Genomic DNA, 17,246 nt, shown 5'->3' with positions numbered 1-17,246 from the left:
GGGATGGAGGTTGGGGGTGGAGGCCCCAACCTTCCGAGTGGCGTAGCGGTCTAAAGGCACTGTATCTCATTGCTAGAGGCGTCACTACAGACCCTATTTTGTTTCCAGGCTGTATCACAACCGGCCGTGATTAGGAGTCCCATAGGGCGGCGCACAATTGGCCCAGCGTCGTCCAGGTTAGGGTTTGGCCAGGGCAGGGCATCATTTCAACTGACTTGCCTCCTTTAATAAAGGTTAAAAAAATATATATATATAATTTATTATTACTTAAACTTTATAATATGATCAAAAAGATCTGTACTTTATAGTTATGTAACTTGTGTAATGTTATTTTTTTACGAAAATATATGAACAGAATATCAATTGATATTAATTTAAATATTGTACCTCACACACACACACACACTCAAAAAATGACAAATAATACAATTAAATTGGTGTCAGCTGTTTTCACTCTGAGAATTTCAACAGACAATTCAATATCCAGTTCTGACAACTGTGGAGAAAGCAGGGATAGCATCCAGTTGTGGTCATGTTTTTGAGGACCACCTCCAGAGATTAGTTGTAATGTTGATGGTGAATCTTGGAATTATGCTGAAGTTCCAAAAATCTATCTTTACATGTTTGTGTTATGACAGAATTATTTTGTTGTTGAAAAAATAAGCAGAAACTACAGTGCATAGCTCCACTTCAAATTAATTCCAATAGCAGATTAATCATGGTTTTGGGTTTGGTAATGTTTGGAGTTGGCAGAAAGTGGGTCAAGAATTCCAGACAAATTAATGTATTTCAGCAGACAAGGAAATGTTTCTGTGTGATTGACAGAGCTTTCCCTGTACACTGTAATAGATCCAGGCTAGATATGTGTAGATGTGGGCCTACTCTGGCCAATAGAAACATGGAGGTCAGTTAGGCTCTGTCTCTACATGGGGCCCTGATGGGAGAAGGAAGAATAATGCAGCCAGACCCATGTATCTAGAGAATTGGGACAACTTTTAGAATTTTGAATATTGTTCTAATTCTAGACATTCAGTTATATAGTATTTTTAAATATTCCCTGTGTAATGTTGATGTGGCTGCCGTAGAATGTTTTAGTGTCACCTAAATGCATCATAATGCAGAAACCTCAATGTCCCAACTCTCTATATTCAAGGCTCTGATGCACTCTAATCATAGTCTACAGTTTGATGGATGAGGTATTTTTCCACATTTCAGAGCACAATCATGTATGACAATCATGGTGACTTGACATGAAATCCCAACTCTATAGATATTCTTCTGTATGAAGAATGGGAATACATGTACAGTCGTACTTTGTGTGCAGTACTCTGCTACAAATACACTCCACATTGCCTTGTCAAAATGTGGTGACCTATAACATCGACATACATACCATGGTCAATAGTGACGCCTCTAGCTCTGAGATATAGTGCCTCAGACCACTGTGCCACCCGTAGAGCCCTACCTTGGCCCAAGATGGAAACCGGAGTGGGGGGATATTTGACTTGTATGGAGTTACAGTGCTCCCTATGGACCCTGTGGCCTGGAGCTGGTAGTAGGGGAGAGGGGGGGGAAGGGAGGGGGAGGGTTGGGTTTTCTCCCCCAGCCTCAACACAAAGGAAAGCTTTCTTTCCATCTCTCCCTTTTCTTGCTTTCTCAACTCCTTTACCCATTGAACCATCACCCGACCTCCCCCTTCTCCGTGCTCCTCCCCCTCTCCCTACAGCACGCATCGCTGCGGACCCGTGGGGTCAGTAGGAATGAATGGTTGCAGCAGAGAATGTTACACTCTCAAAGCAGCAAGGTCGACCTCGTCCAACCCCGGCCAATCCACAGTGATGTGAATACCTGCTGCTCTGTGTCACAACCCCAAGATAAAATAGGCAGTGATTTGAAATGAAGATGAGGGAGAGAAGCTATACTGCTGAATGTCCTCTGAAATTCTATGGTCAAGAGGCAAGTTTACTACAAGCTAGCAGCCCTTTGAAAAACCACAATGATTTGTGAGCAGTTAGATTCTTTACATTTTCCTATTCCCTGCGATGGTATCCCTGCAATGCAATTACCACCCAGCATTAACCCTGTAGAAATCCACTCAGCCAACAACACTGGCTCTTTTTTTATGACCAAAGTTGAGCTTTCAGTGTTGTGTGGAGCTTTCAGCCCTGTGGATTCAGTTCACTTTCTATCCCTTTTAAGGGTACAGTCATAGAAATAGAATCTAGAGTCATTTGAATACAACCTAGTTTAGAATTTAGTAAGGAGCCACACAATTTCTATGGAGTACTGTCTCGTCTTCCTATTTTTTTTTATACAAAACTTTACAAACTCACTTTTCATTACAATTGCACATTCAATCCTGGATGTAGTTGGTCTTTCTCAAACGTCCTGTCTCGTCCTCTTTGCTGCATCTTCAGCTTGCACTAATCGCCTTGGTTAAGGGTCACCGGTTATGTCAGAATGCACTCTCAAACTTTTGTATAATTTCAGCCAGTAGTTTGAGCGGTGCTCATGGTCCCTGTTTTTTGTGTACTATGTCATCACATTTTGTACTATGTCATCCATTTCATATGATATGTTTTGTCCTGCATTTTTTTTTTTTTTTTTTTTTGTGCAATTCGTATGATATGTTACGAATTCAATTCCTACGTTATGTTAGGAATTTGTTGTGCTTAAGATCCTGGAGTGCATCTTTATAGAGGGATCAGGGTGCATAGAGAAAACTGAGGGTACAGAGGATACTGAAGCCCTCCTGCACTACTCTGGATGAAGTGGATAAAGCTGAATGGTTGCTCTCAAAGAGAGGCTTTATGTCGGTGGCCTTACACACAGTTTTCAGGCCATCTGCACACCGGAATTGTTTTGTCTGAGAATTTTGAATGGAGACACAACTGTTTAAATGAGAGTCATCCATTGGTGGATGAATGACAACGGATGATGATTGTCGACAAAATAACGCACGAAAAGTCCGCCTTCTCATGCATGTACTTTTGCTGGACAAAAACGCACAATGATGTGAGTCATATATAATTTAATCCGTGTTTATGCATCTGAGTTTGGCCTTAGCCTCATCTTTCATTAGAAACATATTAGACCAGAGAAATAGATTATTTGTCATAAAGATTCTGCCTAATCTGACTCACGCATAATAAAGGTACAGGACCACTGAAACAAGAAAATAGATTGTAGCTAAAGTCTTAAATACTTGCCCTTTCGTAACCTACTCATTCTTGGAGCAGCTTAACAAAGCTTTAAATGGGCTAAACAAGTGCTTAAGAGATTCGACACAACAGAGCCACTACAGAATGAACACAATTAGGCTAAACGTCATTAACAGAAAGCAAACCTGTCAAGGAAAGTTGAGAAATACAAAATGTTTCCAACACAACATTGGATACTGTGGTGCTTTCTCTGTAACACTGTTGCTAGGTTAATGTTACGCATACAGACGTACATAGTCATTTCTGTACAGTGGAAAGGGGGGCAGGGGGCATACCTTGGAGCCTACTTAACCCTGTTCTCCTTTTCCTCCTAGCTCTGTTTTCATGGCTCTTTTTTCAGTTTCACTTCCCCCAATATTCATTGTTTATTTTCTTACATTTCTGATATTTCATTGCCTTGAGAGCTATTGGTTCAATTCCCCTGTAGCATGGAAGAGACCATGGTGAGTGAGAGGCTAATGAATGGGGGTCATTGAACACAGCTCAAATCAAATCAAATTTTATTGGTCACATACACGCGTTTAGCAGATGTTTTTGCGGGTGTAGCGAAATACTGTGTGTGTCTGTGTGTGCGCGTGTTGTCAGGATAACCTGATGAATAAGGACTGACTTCATAACCATCTACAACGTGAATGAGGTGGTGATACGACGCTTTCCCTTTTCAAACAACATCTAACACATCATCAGTCATCCCGTGCCATCAAAAAACAAACAGAGTGAAAGAAGGACCCGCGGAACGTGAAATGATGAAACCGGAGTCCTTTTTAAAAATGTCCTTGTTTGCGAACCAGAAACCATTTCGTTTCATGGTCGTGTTGCTGTTCCCAGGAGGCCCCAGTGGTTACCCAGAGCTGAACCACAAGCCCCCAGCAGGCCAGGCAATTTACCCAACTCCACTACACTCATCGCTGGGCAGCTGGGAGGCATTAGTCCCTGAGAAAAGCACCCTTCCACTTCACTCCACCATATTACATCTACAGGCCTGTTGTGTTTTTCCACATTATAATCACATGACATTTTCTTTGCGAGTATGATTTATGTTAAGGATATGGGCTTTTTTTACGAGTAATGTAACAGACGTGGGGTTGATTGCATGTAAAGTGCAGGCAGGCCGCACAGGAACAAACACTCAACACCATATATTTGGACAGTGAAGCTATATGTATGAAAACAGACAAGAAAATATGCTCAAATAAAATGTTACAATCTGTTATGTTGCCTCTAATGAAGCATTTGATCTCAAATCCAAAATGCTGGAGTATAGAGGCAACATTTCAATTGTACACTTCACTGTCCAAATACCTAGGCCTATACACAATCGGTGTGTTTGTGAACAGTTTGTCTTAGATTTCCACCATTGTTTTTGTGAGCTTCCATGGCCTTTGTTGGTGCAGAGCAAGTTAGACTTTACCTAATAAAATGTGCTAATAACTCACACGAGGAATATCTCAGGGTAAAATTAGGACATCGCAGTAAATAATCTATTAAACTTGTTGTTCATACATGCCCCAACATGCTAGACGTACGCTCCTCAAGGGATGCACAACTCACAGAAGATAAGGGCAACACACTCTAAAACACTAGCTAGTAGCGCTTCTAAAAATGAATCTTTCATTCAGCTCCTTGCGTGTACACAGCCTCCAGCCAGGCAGTGTTGCAGCGTGAAGTGGAATAGGCTATATAAGATTCGTAGTTCTTTGACTTTGTGCGATTTAATTTACCAGATATGAAACAAAACGGCAGAAATACTTTGAAAATAGTTACTGCAGCATTTACTTTACTATAAATATGATGATACTTAACTATTTTCATTCACGAATGTGAGTGAAATGCTTGCACTGTGGATCCCTGACCACCTGCCAACGTGGCTGGTGAAATAGACATCCTATCCGCCAATGACAAAATCTACCCGTATTTGGCAGGTGGCGGATGCCCATTTTAGGCCCTGCTCACATATAACTCCAACGTTCCCTTTCAGTCGGTCACTCGGTATAGCATACTATGGGGAGTCAATAACCAATCATATTCACCAGAAGAAAACTGAAATCACACCCAATAGGCAAATGGATGCTGAGCTGCCCTCGGAAGCCCCTCCTTCCTGGCTCTAATACCGGGCTCGCATTTATTTCCTCAATTCTTTGCTCTTCATTTTGCCTGAAGGTAGGCTGGACACATTACATTTTAACAATGCTTTTTTTCTGCTAAAAATGAGTTCATTGCATCCGCCATGGAGCCCAGTTTCATAATTTTACCATTTGTCCCAGCTTTGAAGTAATCACGAAAAACAGGCCTTATTTAGGGCATTTTTCACCCTGCCAGCTCCTATTAGTTCTATTGAGCACCGTGGCACCAACTTGTCTTCCGAACGTTCTATTCCCAGCTTATTGTTCTACGTCACAATGCCTGCTTTGCTATTGTTGGCAATGAGATCTGCCCACGTTGCTGGTAGTTCAAATGTAAACAACAACAAATGACTCATGGAACTCTGAGGTCGTCCCATTGTTCACTATAGGGAAATATAGGTATGTCTGTCTATTTTGCTATATATCTCACAATGTGTAAATTTAGATTTTTACAAATTGGACACCATTTTAAACATGAGAATCTCCTATTTCTAATTATGTAAGGCTGGGCAGCGTACTCCATTGTCATCAATCGCTAGCCCCAAAATACCTTTTGCCCTTGGAACGCTGAGCTCCCCCCATTGTTTTCCTATGGAGAGGCATGCTGGTATATTTAGCCAAATACCTAGCAATATATTAATATCTAAATATAGTGTATATTTAGAGTTTTTTCAAGTCAGACACCATTTTAATCAGGATAATCTCCTTATTGTAATTGCATAAGGTTGGGCAGCGTACTCTGCTGTTGTCGATCGCTAGACCAGAAATAGTCCAAAGTTGTCATTCCCTACTTCCTCATTCCCTACTTCCTTATGCAGACATAAGTACACTTGGCACAATCGAGGTGCGGATGTTTATTTTCTACACAAGTTGTTATTTTTCAGTTTTGTTCTAAGAACAGATTGCAGTGGCAAAATAAAAAGGGATACATTTTTTGGTGCCATTTAGACTAAATTTAATTCTAAGCGTCACTCAAGTCAAAACAGGCACTGTGAACATTCGATCCCATTCATTTGCTATGGACTCGTGCTAGCGAGTACTCGCACCCTAGATGTTGCAAGTTTTGGGTCTTGGTATTGTTTTTGTGATAGCTAAAAGCTAATTACTTTTTGTTCTGCTTGTGTAGCTAATGATCCTTGCTTAGGTAAGATTTGTGTTTGCTAAAAACCAGGGGTTGAAACTAAAATTGTTTTCCAATTGTTTCGTTCTGAACAGATTTTAATTTTTTATTCCACTGTTCCGAATAGTAAAATAAAGTTCTGAACCGGTTCAGAACCCCCAGAAAAGTAACGGTTTATATTGTTCCTTTCTGTTCCCTTTTAAGCCTCTGAAATATATTTTTTACCTTTAGCTCGACATTAAATCACTAATCATTGTGGATAGAGCAGCTTGCTATGCAGCAGGCAAGCTATTTACATGCATACATTGGACCAGCAAGCTAGCTAGCTGGCTAACAAGAGTGTGTGTGTAGAGTGGCAACAGAATTCAAATTAAAATACACTTTACCTCTTAGTAGTTAATAAATCTGATGTGAAACATGATAACTATATTATCCTTAACTAGCATTGAAAAGGTTAATCCAATGAAAAATCTCTCTCCCTAATTTCTGAATCATGCTTGTAACGTCAGTAGGCTACTGCTTCGGTGGGGAAGGGGCCTACACACACGCACTCACTGGTAAAGATGTTCAACTGGCAGGATCGGGCAGAGACTGAAATACGTTTCTGAGTGACAGACAGAGTTTAGCAAAAGTGATTTTCGTGGGACAATTTTTTTGTTGTCCAGAACATCAAATAACATTGTTAAGCGGTTCTCATGTTTTTAAAATAGCAGTTCTGAACAGTATAGATCACTTTAATTCGCGGTTCCAACCCCTGCTAAAACCCCACCGCTTTCTGATTCTGCACTGTAGACAGTGCTTCCTTGCTTAAGTAAGATAGCCAGTGGTAAGCATATGTTCAAAATGGCTAACCAGACGAATTTCCACCTCAGACCGAGCTCTATGGCATATGGTTTCACAATGAAAATTAAAGATACTCACGAGTCCTGTCCTGTTTGCCCAGGAGAATTTGGATCTGACCAGTTATTGTAACCCTTGTCCGGGTTCAACTTCGATTGGGCAAAGGGATGACTTTGTGAGAAAGATTGAGGCTGCTGGCAAAGGGTATTCCAGTGAAGCGACCACAGGAATGGGGTTGTCTGAGGCCGGGAGAGAGCAGCAGCGGTGGTAGGAGTTGATAGGGGTGTCATCCCAGCCGAGTGAGGCTCAGTCCAGTTTCTCTGGATTCCGGCGATGATATACTCTTGCCTGGTGGTGGATTGGCCGTCTTCTCCCTCGCAGCAGGGATATTGGGTTTGATGGCCTCTATGATAGCTGTGGAGACTTCGGTTGATGAGTCTGGTTCAGTGCTGGATGATTTCTACTGCCATCGATAGCTCATCGGTTGCTCAAGGTCAGTTGTGGCTAAGGGCGTGGACTCTTTGAAGGGACCTGGGACTGGTGTTGTAGAGGGATATCATGGAGTGGGTAGTGTCCCACAGAGTGATAACGACAGATGCATCCTTACTGGGTTGGGGAGCCCTGTGTGTGGGCTACTCTGAAAAATGGATTTGGTCAACACTGCAAAAGCATGGCATATCAATTACCTAGAGCTACTGTCTGTCTTGAGGTTCCTTATGGTATTGGAGGGTCAGCATGTGTTGTAATGTAGGACAATAGAACGGCAGTGGCGTACATCAACATGCCCATTATTTGCTTATATGGAGCAGTGCGCATTTCTTGTCATTCAGGGTGACATATCTTCCCAGGTGGGACCGGTTCGGCAGGGCAATTTTATCGCATTACGATAAAACACGCATTGTCGTCTGTTATCAATTTGGGCGCTCCATTGTGAACGGATGCTTTGGCTCTATGCATTTCCTCCGGTGGACCTGATTCATGCCACTGTGAGGATACTCCGTCAGGAGGGTCTGTGGTTGATTCTGGTGCCCCCCATTGGACCAGACAACACTGGTTCCCAGAGATCATCCACCTGTTGTGGGTTCCATGTTGTCGGGATCTATTGTCCCAAATGCACAGGAGAGTTTGGCACCCACGAGTGTAGATATGGGATCTATGGGTTCAGCCCCTGAAAGGTTGAATTTGACAGTACGGGCGCCCTCTACGGGAGGGTTGTATACATTTAAGTGTTGTGCGTTTGAGGGTTGGTGTCAGGTTAACTCTTGCAGCTCCCCCCTACTTTGTGCAATTTCTGCCTGAAGACAATTTCCGCCTAATCTAACAGACTAGCTCAGGCACAGAACCAAGGACATGCATATTCTTGGTACCATTTGAAAGAAAACACTCTGAAGTTTGTGTAAATGTGAATTGAATGTAGGAGAATAACACACAATAGATCTGGTTTAGATAAAACAATGAAAAAAAATGTGTTTTTTATTTTTATTTTGTATCATCCTCTTTAAAATGAACAAGATAAAACAAACATTCAAATATGATGATGGGGATAATTTCAGTGAAAAATATAAGAGGGCAACAGTACTTGTGCAAAGTTTCAGAATGATAACTTCCAAAATGAGTGGGCTACATAACATTTATCATGAAGTCACCCAGGTGTCCCATACAAGTAGCCCAAATGTACCCAAGTGGCCAAATTGGTGAAGGTGTACATTTTGAAACAAATAACTATATACAAAATGGCACACCCCCCCCCAAAAAAATTGAGAAAAATAAATTATTTTTTAATTTTTATTTTATTATTGATTTTAAAAAAATATGAAAAAAATATATGTATACATTTACAAAATAACATGGGTAACTATTTACACACTTTCAATATTTGGATGACCCTCAGTCCTCTATCAAATCAAATCAATTTATATAGCCCCAGCCTAAAACCCCAAACAGCAAGCAATGCAGGTGTAGAAGCACGGTGGCTAGGAAAAACTCCCTAGAAAGGCCAAAACCTAGGAAGAAACCTAGAGAGGAACCAGGCTATGTGGGGTGGCCAGTCCTCTTCTGGCTGTGCCGGGTGGAGATCACAGTGGTTGTAGAGGGTGCAACAGGACAGCACCTCTAGAGTAAATATGAACAGCTTAGGGTTCCATAGTCACAGGCAGAACAGTTGAAACTGGAACAGCGGCAAGGCCAGGTGGACTGGGGACAGCAAGGAGTCATCATGCCAGGTAGTCCTGAGGCACGGTCCTAGGGCTCAGGTCCTCGTCACTGTGAAAGAAAATGTTCAGTTAGAATAGTTTCACATATGAGCCCTGTATCAACAGGTATAATAAACAGATATATATAGAGAGTTGAAGGTTGAATATATTATTATTACCTGCTAGATCTACTGTCTCTTTTATATTATGACATTTCAGCTAGATCTACTGTCTCTATTATATTATGACAGACCAGCTAGATCTACTGTCTTTATTATATTACTGTCTTTATTATATTTCAATAGACCAGCTGTATCTACTATTTCCATTTGGCCATTGATGTGGTCCTGCACTCTCCTCAACAGCCTCAAATAGGCTATTTCATGTGGGTTGGGGTGGGGCGGCAGACACACGCATCTCACATTTCATGACATTAAATGTTTATTTATTGCTTCTAAAATAAATAAAAAATCACAAATAATATTTTATATTATTAATTTCAAACAAGGGCATTAGCATGATAAGAACTTACCAATCCAAAACGATGTCCTCTCCCGTTCAAAAAATATTCTCTGTCTCACCTTCCCAATCAATTTATTCTAAAGTTGTGTGTACATCTGTATATCTAGACTTAGATTTAGCTTTCCCTGACTTAGTCGCCATAATAATTTATATATAAACAGCTAAATCTGCGCATTCACCAAACAATACAGTGCGTAAATGCCTAGCTTCTTCCGGTATGAAAATTCAATAGTGCATGACTCTCTTTACGCTGGAGCTTACTACATGGGTTGGTCTTGCAACACATAAACATGGCGTATTGCCGTTTAGCTCAGCTCATTGGCTATCTACCCAGCTAGATTTCAAGACGATCAGTGGTCATTGGGTTAAAAGACAGTCAATCAACGAAACAGGGGGCAAATCGTCTTCAAATCGGATTCTTTCAGTCAATACGTCCAGCGAAATGGTCCATCAGGTTTGATTGTGTTACAAACAAACCAGTTGATTGCAGTGAAACCCAACATGACGGGAAAAGGCACGTTCTGTGTGGGTGATTTACCTGGAATGTGTCGTCGAAAATGGAATGAGACGGAATTCACTACACAAGCGGTTCACAAAATGTTTCGTGTTAGGCTATATAAACGGATTTTATCAAACAAAAGATCATTCATTGTGTAACAATGAGCATTGGAATTACAAACAGACGAAGATCGTCGAAGGTAAACGATTTATTTTATTGTGTCACGAGATTCTTCCTGGGAAGGAGAGGCGGACCAAAACGCAGCGTGGTTATTTTTATACATCTTTAATAAAGATGATAACTTGAACAATGTATAATACAAAATAAGAAACGTGAAAAACCGAAACAGCCCTATCTGGTGCAACAAACACAAAGACAGGAACAGACAAACAAGACATCCAACATAGAATGCCCACTCAGATCACACCCTGACCAAACAAAACATAGAACATACAAAGCAAACTATGGTCATGACATATTGCAGTTTGTGATTTTGTTGCGCCTGTGCTGGTTGAAATAGTTGTTTATTATGGGGCTCTATGCTCAGCTAATGCGTCGTATTCTTTCGCAGTAAATCATTTTTTAAATCTGACAACGCAGTTGGATTAGCAAGATTCTAGGCTTTCGATACAGTTGAGACACTTGTATTTTCATGAATGTTTAATATGATTATTTATGTAGCGACCACCATATGTTGTGGAATTTCAGCCCGCTAGCGGGTTCCGTGCGCAGAGAGGTTAATCAGCAAAAAACAAACTATACAAAGACTCACTACTATAATGCTTCAGATGACAATATTACTCAGAGACTCATGTTTACATCTCAATAAAACAAAACACAGTCTGCATGTTCCTCAAGAAACAATAACTGATGCCCCTGTTACAGATGTCTATGTATCAGGGGAATAGCTCAAATAACCAAATTCAACCTAGCTAATTTCCCAAAACATATGCAATTGTTTTTTACTATAGAGGTTGCTTTTCAACATTAATACCATAACATTGTTCCACATAATGGAAATAGTGCTCAAATTCACTGGTGTTACTTTTAAACAATGAAACCAGGAATCAATAACCATCAGAATCCATTATCACTATGTTTTACTATTCAGACATTTAGATCTCCCTTCCTCATAGCCAAATACAGTCCAAATAAACACCACAAATCAATGATGCCCACCTAGCGAATCTGCTGCTAGATTTTAGCATCTTTCCTGACTACCCTGATGACTTACAATTTTTTTTAATCAACTTCTGAAAAGTGACTCAAAACAATAATGCACGCATTGTCCTTCTAAAAGACACAAACATGTTTCCCCGTCACCCCCAGTCACAACATAATTTCCGTGGCGACAAAAGTGACAAAAAATGAACTTAGAAAATAGAAAAAACATCAGTCACCTTTTGCATTCCCGTGACTATAACTTTCTAGGCAATACAAACAATTAGTTTAATTACAAGCTATGCTCAGCACTATACCACCAACGCTATGTAAATGACTAAGATTCTCTGCAAATATACCCATTTTACAATTGTCTGTATTTGTAACTCCGGCATCGGGACAACAGAAAATAGCCCTAATTTAAAAGCCCAAGCTTTTCCTCAGCGAGGTTTCTCATTAATCTCGCTCTCTTTGTATATGACCCCTTTTTTCCCCCCCGATTGTCGCCTCTGATCTTCCCCTTAGTTAAATTACAATCTTGGTGGTGACGTTTGCAGGGAGTGTTACACTCCCGGGCGAAATGTCCAGTTTCGTTACAATTAAAACATTTAAACTTTTTATTTTGACTCACCTTATCCACATTTCTCAACTTTTTTCCTTTTTCTACCTCTATTATCCCCCCCTCGGCTTCAGCAGACTTCACATATATGGGTGGTGATATTGCAGGTAGCTCCTGCAGCCGTATTCTCACAACCACTATTTAATCGACAAGATTAACTCTGTATTCTTGGTATACTTGAGAAGGATATAGTTTGTTACCCTCACCCCTGCCCAATTGGCTAACTTTTTCATCTGTGGGAGCGGAGGGCAGCACATCTGGGCTCTTTTTTGATTTCCTCCCATTTTCACCCCCAACTCTCTTTTTTGCTTCTGAAAGCCAAACTCCCGCTGTGTATAACCCCTGTTTATTCTGCTTTTTCAATTTTTTTCCACATTCCTTATGTATCTGTTTTATAAGTGATTCCAGCTTTTCTACATTTAGACGGCCATCAAAATCATATTTCTTTCTCCTTTTTAGACCGAAATCAATGTTTCTTTTGTCTCTCTGTTCCATATAACGCTCGTCTCCCGTTAGTTCCGGGCCCTCCTTTGAGGATTTTCTACCCATGTTAGTTAAATCCTTACCGTTACTAGTAGCTATGGTATTTAATCACTTATCTATGCCTTTCTATTTTTTACCTTCTATGTGTGTGTATTTATCGTTACACAGTTACTTTAGTTGATCTCCTGTCTGACTATGTGTGTGTCTCTTTAATGATAATCAATGTGTATGGGTTTCTATATTTATTTCTCCTTTCTGGAAACTTTGTCTGTAGATTTGACTTTTGATCGGACATTAAATTTCACCTGTATACAATTATAAGCTCATTATAAACTATTGCTCCTTGGGACTTTCAACGTTAATATCTCATATCTCACTTCTCTAGACTAGGTTTCCCTCACCACCTCCGTGGATATTACTTTCTTTCAGTATTGAATAGGTTCAGTTATTTCGTTCGCCTAGGATTACCCTGCCTTCTCATCAAGCCTAATTTATATTTAGGTATGTCTTTTGAATTAATGGCTATCCTATTTGTACAGAACGACTGTCCTATCTAACAAAACTTACTATATCCCTTCCTTCTGTTATGTTTATTTGTGGTAGAATTCATTACAAAGGTAATTTCGGACCTCTTCCTTCCTTCCTATCGATTTTGCTTAAAACACAAAGTAGAAACCTAGTGTATTTGTTCAGAATATTCAAGCACCTATCATTGATTAAATCCAAACTCCTTTAGAACATTCAATCAAAAATATCTTAAATAATTCCTCGAGAATAAAGACTATTTACCTTCGTCCTGTAGACTGGGAAAAGCAATGCCGGTTCGATTCCGTCACCTTCTCTGTCGCCTTTAGATCAATACCGGACAGTTTTTTTAAACCTCAATCCAGAGGCCAGGTCTTTAAATAACGAGTCCAGATCCGTCCGTGCACGGCTTTTGGCTTTCCCTTTGGACGACAGAGGCTAGTTTGTGGAATCCGCTCGAAGGACCAATTGTTATTGTAATTTAATTATACCAATGTGTTTTCATTAATTGAATTCCCTTAATCTTTTTTATGAGAATTTGTAAGATTCTTGTTTGCATAAAATAGACGGAGACCAGTCTTATCAATAATAGGTAACATAATTTATTCTTATTCACGTTACCACGAGCAACAGTTTATATACAATAACATGACGTCATTTCATTGCTTAAAAAATGAATCTCCTCCTCCAGAACGGGACAAAGGGAAATTTAAAAGTTAATTCTGACCCCCTAGCACATACACAGGACACACAACAAAACCTAATTAACTTTTGACTCCTCACCATTATCGATCACCACTTAGCTGACAGTTCTAATTAACAGAAAACCTAGGAATGCACTCACTGCCTTATCTAAAACACCCCAGAGCTCAGTTTCGTCGGTTCAACCATAGATTAACTACCTTATCTGTTTACTTAATCCACAAACCATTCCTTTCTTCCTAGTTGGAATGGTGTTCATTAAATTTAATTACTCCTTGTCCATGTCACACAATCCCTTCTTATGAACTCATATTGTTAATCAGATATAATAAAACAGAGTATGAGTTTACTTTAGTTACAGATCCATTTAAAATAATTTGTTCAGTCATTTAATTATCATTTTCCTAACACAATTGTACATTGAATTGTTTTTTAAGACCTGTGTTTTTTCATGTACATTGATTGGTTGATTAATCTTATGCTACACCAACATAAGTAACATACATTTTTCTAAAGTAATCCAATCTGTTACTGAGATGGCTGTTCCAGTTATTATTGAGACTACCTACATCAAATAGAAGTATTTCCTGGCAGTCATTGTCAGTGCAGGTTGGGGGTGATTAACGTTCACTGGCTGGATTCCAATTTTTCACTCGTCAGAACGTCAAATGAAAAGTTGAGTGAACATTAAAATTCAACTTGAGAATGTATGTTGGTTCAGCAAAATGCCAAACATTTTTGCAAACTCACAATCCTATTGCAGTCTGCTGCCTTACAATTGTACATTGATTCAACTTTTTTATAGTGCATGGAGACAAAATACACCTCTCAACTCAATCAACTCAAAGTGCAATGTAGCCTAGTTTAATTTCAACACAGGTGTATAGCGAGATAAAGTAAATTTGAATTTGACATGTGTTGATTGATCCATACACTTGTATTACAATGATGAGACTGCTTATCATTTTTCTAAGGAGTCGAGGAGGCCTTGTTTATGAAAACAGATCAATGATCACTCACACCGCCAAAGTAGAAGAAGAGAGAATGAGAAGTGGAGTACAATAAAATGTACCATTGCGATGTAGATTAGTTGCCCTTGGCTGGGAAGCTGAACCTAGATCTGTGCCTACAGGCAAGTAGCAGGGAAGATATGAGGGGAGGGGTTCTCAATTGTAAACACCTTTAGTTGGTTAATGAGTGCAGGGCTGGATAGATGGGGATATAAAGACAAGCAGGGAGCTGTGGCTAACTCTACTGTCACCATGTCTTTCTCAGGGAAATACCAGATGGAGTCACATGACAACTTTGAGTCTTTCATGGAGGCTGTTGGTAAGTCTTGCTGTTGGGTTTGGACATTTGATTAGACTTGGGGTGTTAATTTCAGAAGTTCATGATGTTCAATGGTGACTGTGAATGCAATGGTTACGTCTGAGTAGCAAACCCAGGTAGCACATTAGTTTCCTTGGATGTTCTGGGAACAGAATGTGTCTTGATTTAATGTTTGTTGTTTTTGTATGGCAAGTTCTTAGTGTTCTGAGAACATGACTGTAACTATGAGAACCTACAGAACATTATGCTGAAGTACTGACTTTCCCACAGGAGAATATTTAAAGTCAGCTGAACAACTTGAGAACATTCCCAATGTAAAATGACTAATGTTCCTAGAACTTTATCTTAAATTAAAATGTTTGAACGTTCAGGAAATATTCTGATCAAATAATGAAATGCCAAGAAAATAACATTTGGCAAATTCCTTTAATGAGAATGTTCCAAAGCCAAGCAACTGTCCTGCACCATTACCAGAATGTGGTATGCAAAATAACCAAGCCCTAAGATGTATGGTCCTCAGAATGTTATGTGCTAGCTGGGAATGCATTCAGATCATTGTGTTGACATATTATACTGCATCAGCGCTTTACTTCAGTAGTAATAATTCAGTGTTCATGTCCCACTTAACTTTTTGTAGTACTAAAAAGCACCGTCTATGACTCTCTCGCTGCCGCAAACATGTAGGTCTCCCTGATGAGCTTATCCAGGAGGGCAAAGACATCAAGAGCATCTCTGAGATTGAGGAGACTGGAGACCACTTCAAGGTGACTGTCACCACGGGGACAAAGATCCTCACCAACTCCTTCACCATTGGCCAGGAGACGGAGCTCGAGTCGCCGACCGGGGAGAAAGTCAATGTGGGTGGCGCATGTGACAACCCAACCATGAGTTTCATACATGTAGCCTGCGTTTATCCATCTCCCTACATATACAGCAAGTATCTAACTAAACTATAAGTTCAGCTGATGTGGGGTTAGTTCAGGTCCCAGTGATGTTGCGGGAGGACTGACTTTCGTTGGCAGAATCTCCTCTGCTCTCCAGGGACTGGGCGCACCGTTACGTCTCAAAACCAACTCACACACCTGATGCACACTGTCACTTTTTTTTCTTCTCCATATATGGCCATCCAACTTGGGCCTGTTAAATTGGTCCTAGTTGACTGTAGTTGGTGACCACTGCTTTCAGATCTAACCGTTGACCTCTCCTGTTTCAGTCTGTGGTGATGAGGGAAGGTAACAAGCTGACGGCCATCCTGAATGGGATCGAATATGTCACAGAACTTACAGACGCAAACACCCTCATCAACGTGAGTCTGGGGCATATGGCTGGGGGTTTCACGAAGCGACACAATTTCAGGGTTAATTTATACCATTAATAAAATGGCTAGTCTATGACAGTGCCGTGAACGCAATTCAACAGTTTGCTGCCGCCAATGTTCTAATTACATGCTGACCCCACCGCTCGCGACGCAAAATAAATGTACGTGTTATTCAATCATTGCACCCACACTGCTCGCGCGCCTCAGCAAGCATCTGCGTGTAATGATTACAGATGCTTTCTCTTTTCAGACCATGACTCTGTCTGGCATGTCATACAAGAGGACCAGCAAACGAATGTGAAGATCTACTGCACTCTTTGGATTAATAAAATGTGAAAGGCATTGAATGGTCTTGTCTCAGAATTTCATATCAATGGGTAGAACTTCAGGGGAACATTGAAGTGTGTAATAATGAGGCAAGGTTTGAGTTGGATGAATGTGGTATTCAATAGAATAGCGTAGTTCCGTGAACATTACACTCGGGCCAAAATGGATTTTCTACATTTTAATGTGACTGCTTTATAGCAAATGTGAACCCATCTAGTCTGTTGCAATATGGGTCAGAATCCTACCACATTGGGTGCATCAGTTT

General features: G+C 40.3%; 1 protein-coding gene across 1 annotated transcript; it reads left to right on the top strand.

Moving 5' to 3' along the window:
* The first annotated feature begins 15,236 nt into the window (after window positions 1–15,236).
* LOC112262282 (fatty acid binding protein 1-B.1-like) lies at window positions 15,237–16,996 on the top strand. The gene is made up of 4 exons (XM_024437968.1): window positions 15,237–15,336; window positions 16,021–16,193; window positions 16,550–16,642; window positions 16,905–16,996. Exons 1-4 carry the CDS (start codon window positions 15,270–15,272, stop codon window positions 16,953–16,955), a joined length of 384 nt encoding a protein of 127 aa, XP_024293736.1. The 5' UTR covers window positions 15,237–15,269; the 3' UTR covers window positions 16,956–16,996.
* The last annotated feature ends 250 nt before the right edge of the window (window positions 16,997–17,246 follow it).

Source organism: Oncorhynchus tshawytscha, linkage group LG11 (assembly GCF_018296145.1).
Source record: "Oncorhynchus tshawytscha isolate Ot180627B linkage group LG11, Otsh_v2.0, whole genome shotgun sequence".
NCBI lineage: Eukaryota > Metazoa > Chordata > Actinopteri > Salmoniformes > Salmonidae > Oncorhynchus > Oncorhynchus tshawytscha.
The sequence above is the reverse complement of the archived record's forward strand: the minus strand, read 5'-3'. Positions and strand labels throughout refer to the sequence as shown.